Source organism: Syzygium oleosum, unplaced genomic scaffold (genome assembly GCF_021117445.2).
Source record: "Syzygium oleosum isolate NSW1041296 unplaced genomic scaffold, Sole_v2.1 Sole_v2.11, whole genome shotgun sequence".
In the NCBI taxonomy this organism is placed as follows: Eukaryota; Viridiplantae; Streptophyta; class Magnoliopsida; order Myrtales; family Myrtaceae; genus Syzygium; species Syzygium oleosum.
The window spans coordinates 5,195,310-5,199,299 of NW_026607495.1; the positions used below are offsets into that span (position 1 = coordinate 5,195,310).

General features: G+C 45.3%; 1 protein-coding gene across 1 annotated transcript; it reads left to right on the forward strand.

Moving 5' to 3' along the window:
* Nucleotides 1-738: 738 nt before the first annotated feature.
* Nucleotides 739-1,188, forward strand: LOC130139365 (uncharacterized). Its single transcript, XM_056316173.1, has one exon. It carries the CDS (start codon nt 739-741, stop codon nt 1,186-1,188), a length of 450 nt encoding a protein of 149 aa, XP_056172148.1.
* Nucleotides 1,189-3,990: the final 2,802 nt, after the last annotated feature.

Sequence of the window (3,990 nt, forward strand, 5' to 3'; positions counted from 1 at the left end):
GGTTGTGTAGTAGGTGGTAGATGTTGAGCCTGAGGCGTGTACTGCAACGCGGGCAAGAAACATGGCCTGAGGCGTGTACTGTAACGCGGGCCCTGAAGTGTTGTGATAAGTTTGTCGCAGTGGACCTGAGGCGTGTACTGTAACGCGGGCCACTGGCGAGAGTGTGGAAACGATGTGATTAGACCAGAACGAATGCGCAAGAATGAGAATTGAGTATGCATGTGATTGCATATATTGTGGTTGCGACTAACGTGCAGGGTGCAAGCAGGATAGGCCCAGGTAAGATCAATTGATGTGCCTGCTATGTGATGATTGTTTGTGTGTGATTGTGTTTTGTGTAATTGTCTGGAGGTACGTAATAGCCTAGGTGGGGTTTAGGGGTGTACTACTGAGATGTAGTCTCACGATTGTTTTAACCCAACATTTCAGAACCCCGACAGGAACAATGAATCCCCCGCCACCACCTGAGCATTTTGGAGTACCAGTGCACACCGAACAGGAAGTTTTAGAGTTTCCCATGGCTGATAATATGACCTGGATTAAGCATACTACTACAGTTTTTGTAGACGTAGGTGTACCCCTATGGGAAGAGCATAAGTATACCGCCTGGTTCTTCAGGGACGGGGTAGACGAGTTTGGACCGTTCGTGGTTTTGACGTCCCTTTCGATTTAGTTGGAGACTGGGACCCGACTGCCGTACCCCCTCCTGACGGCGAATTGACTAGTGCGGAAACTAGTATGGCTCAGTCTGGACTGCATCCAGCGCCTGTGGCACAGGAATCTTCAAAGGCTGAGCACGAACCCGAGCCCAAAGGATCGCAAGCAGAATTCGACCCAATGGATATAGATCTAGAGCCAATTCCCGAGGAAGAACCAGAGGAGGTAGAGCCCGAGGCGGAACCCGAGAATGAGCCTGCTGAGTCGGCAGAGCCTGAGGAAGAACCGGATTATATACTCCCATTTGAGCAGTGGATGGACCCTAATTTCGTACCGGAGGACGATTTCTTTGAGGAGCCAGTCGAGGAGGAACAAATCGAGGTTCCAGCAGAGTCTGGGGATATAGACCACCCGATCGTGATAGAGGCAGAGTCGGAGTCCTCGGAAGAACAGGCTGATCAGGGAGGCTCAGATTCGGATGATGAGGAGTCTGATTCAGAGTGGACGCCGAGTAAGGGGCGTAGGGGCTAGCATAGGGGTTTGGAAGATAGGTTTTTGGAGGAGTACCTTTTTGGGGATAGGACATCCAGGTCATCGGTCCTTTTTGATATCGATGGTTGTAGTACGGTGTGCTTATGTAAATTGGTGGATCGTAGTTTGGTGTGCTTGTATATGTGGTGGTTTTGTAAATTGTGAATATTGTATAAGTTTGATAGTCAGAAATGAATATGTATATTCTTCCTGATTACCCCAGTTTAATTGTCCGGGTATTTTGAGGTTTCCGCTGTTTAATTTAAATCTCTGATATTTATAAGTGAGGTCGGCGATACCCTGGGATATCGCATTAATCGACCAGTAGAGGATGTCGTGCGCTCGATGGGGTTCGGGGCGTGACACAAGTAGCCATCTTGAAATGCTCAAGAATATCCTTGGCATATTTTTGTTGACAAATAAAAATACCATCCTCCGATTGTGTAACTTCTAGGCCGAGAAAATAATACATAGACCCATGTCTACCATCTCAAACTCATGAGTCATAGCCTCCCTGAAATCACAAATCATCTCTTGACAATCTCCAGTAAATATGAGATCATCGACATATAAGCAAGTAATGAGCATCTCACCGTTCAAGCCATTCTTAACATATAAAGTATGCTCATAAGGACATCGAGTAAAACCATGATTCAGAAAATAAGAGTCAATTCTGGTATACCACGCTCGCGGTGCTTGCTTAAGGCCGTACAGAGCTTTCTTCAATTTGTAGACAAAGCCCTCTTGTCCTTTCTTGACATAACCTTCAGGTTGATCCACATACACTTCCTCCTCAAGTACGCCATTGAGAAATGCGGACTTGACATCCATCTGGTGCATTTTCCAATGTTTCTGAGTAGCCAAGGCAAAGATCATACGAATGGTATCCATTCTAGCAACTGGAGCAAATACCTCAAAATAGTCAATCCCGGGTTTTTGTTTGTAACCCTTGACTACGAGACGAGCCTTCAACCGATCAACATCACCATTAGGTTTGTACTTGGTCTTATAGACCCATTTCACACCGATGGACTTTTTGCCTTCCGGGAGAGATGTGAGCTCCCATGTATCATTTTTCTCAATCGCGTGGATCTCATCATTCATCGTGCGAACCCAACCATTATCTTGGGAAGCCTCCTGAAACTTTGTCGGATCACAATCTGCAAAGAGAGCAAAATTGATAATTTCTTCATCAGAGGGATCATCATCATTGGACAAAACACAATCCTTCAAACGAGCCGGTAAAACTCGTTCTCGCTGTGGACGTGAAGAACTTTCAGCAAGATTTTCAATAGGATTTTCAACAGAATTCGATGAAGGAACTGCTGTCGAAGTCTATACTATCGAATCTGCTATCGAATCTGGTTCCACCAAAATTGCTACTGGTTCAGATTGACTATATGAATCGGGCTGAACCGTCTCCTCCTCATCTAGGACAAAGCGAAACTGCTTCTTTTCTTCCGTGTTCCAAGTCCACTCACCTTCCTCGTTGAAGGTAACATCTCGACTGATTACCACCTTTTTCGTTACCGGATTATACAACCGATAACCCTTGGTTTCATTGCTGTAACCGAGGAAGATGCACTTCTCGCTCTTCTCATCAAGCTTCTTACGAAGCTCATTTGGCACATGGGCATAAGCAATACACCCAAACACACGAAGATGCTGAACTGAAGGGATTCGACCACTCCACACCTCCGTCGGTGTCTTGAACTCAAGACCTTTAGTGGGACATCTGTTCAACAAGTAAACAGTACAAGCAACCGCCTCCGCCCAAAAATGCTTCGGCAAATGTTTAGAACAAAGCACAGTACGTACCATTTCGACAATAGTGCGGTTTTTTCTCTCCGCTACTCCGTTCTGTTGAGGAGTATATCGTGCTGTCAATTGATGCTTGATGCCGCATTGCTTAAAGAAGCCGTCACCAACCAAATATTCTGTGCCACGATCAGTTCGGAGAATCCGAATTTTGTGCCCACTTTGGTATTTGACATAGGCTTTGAACTCCTTGAAAGTATCGATGGTGTCGGATTTCTGCTTCAATAAATAAACCCATGTTTTTCTGCTAAAGTCGTCGATAAAGGTAACAAAATACCTGTACCCGCGATTCGACGATTCACCAAGCGGTCCGCAGAGATCGGAGTGAACTAACTCCAATGGCTTCGACGCTCTCCATGATTTTCCTGAAAGAAAGCTTTCTCTGGACTTCTTCCCAATGACGCATGGTTCACATATCTCCTTTGGAGAAGAAATTTCGGGCAGACCTCGCACCATCTTCTTTCGACACAACAGCTTCAAGCTGTCGAAATTCAAATGTCCGAACCGCTTGTGCCAAAGCCATGAAGAATCTTGCACTGAGGCACTAAAACATGACGTAGCATAATTAATATACAAACGAAAAAGGCGATTTCGGGCCATTTTTACCTTTGCAATCAATCCTCCTTTGCCATCATGAATCGTGCAAACCTCATCCTTGATGATCATGTGATAGCCTCACTTGGACAACTGTCCCATGCTCAAGAGATTCTCTCGAAGACCGGGAACATAATGAACATCGAAAATGTTTTGAACCGACCCATCTTTTGTTTTGATTTTAATGCTCCCCTTTCCCGTGATAGGAAATTTTGCATTATTCCCGAACCTCACCTCCGAACGAAAGGTGTCATCGAAATTCGAGAATAACTCCTTCTCGCCACACATGTGATTACTGCATCCGGTGTCTAAGTACCAAACATTCTTCTAGTTCTCCACTGAAGCATTACACGTGAATAAAAGAGCATTACCATGCTCATCATTGCTTTC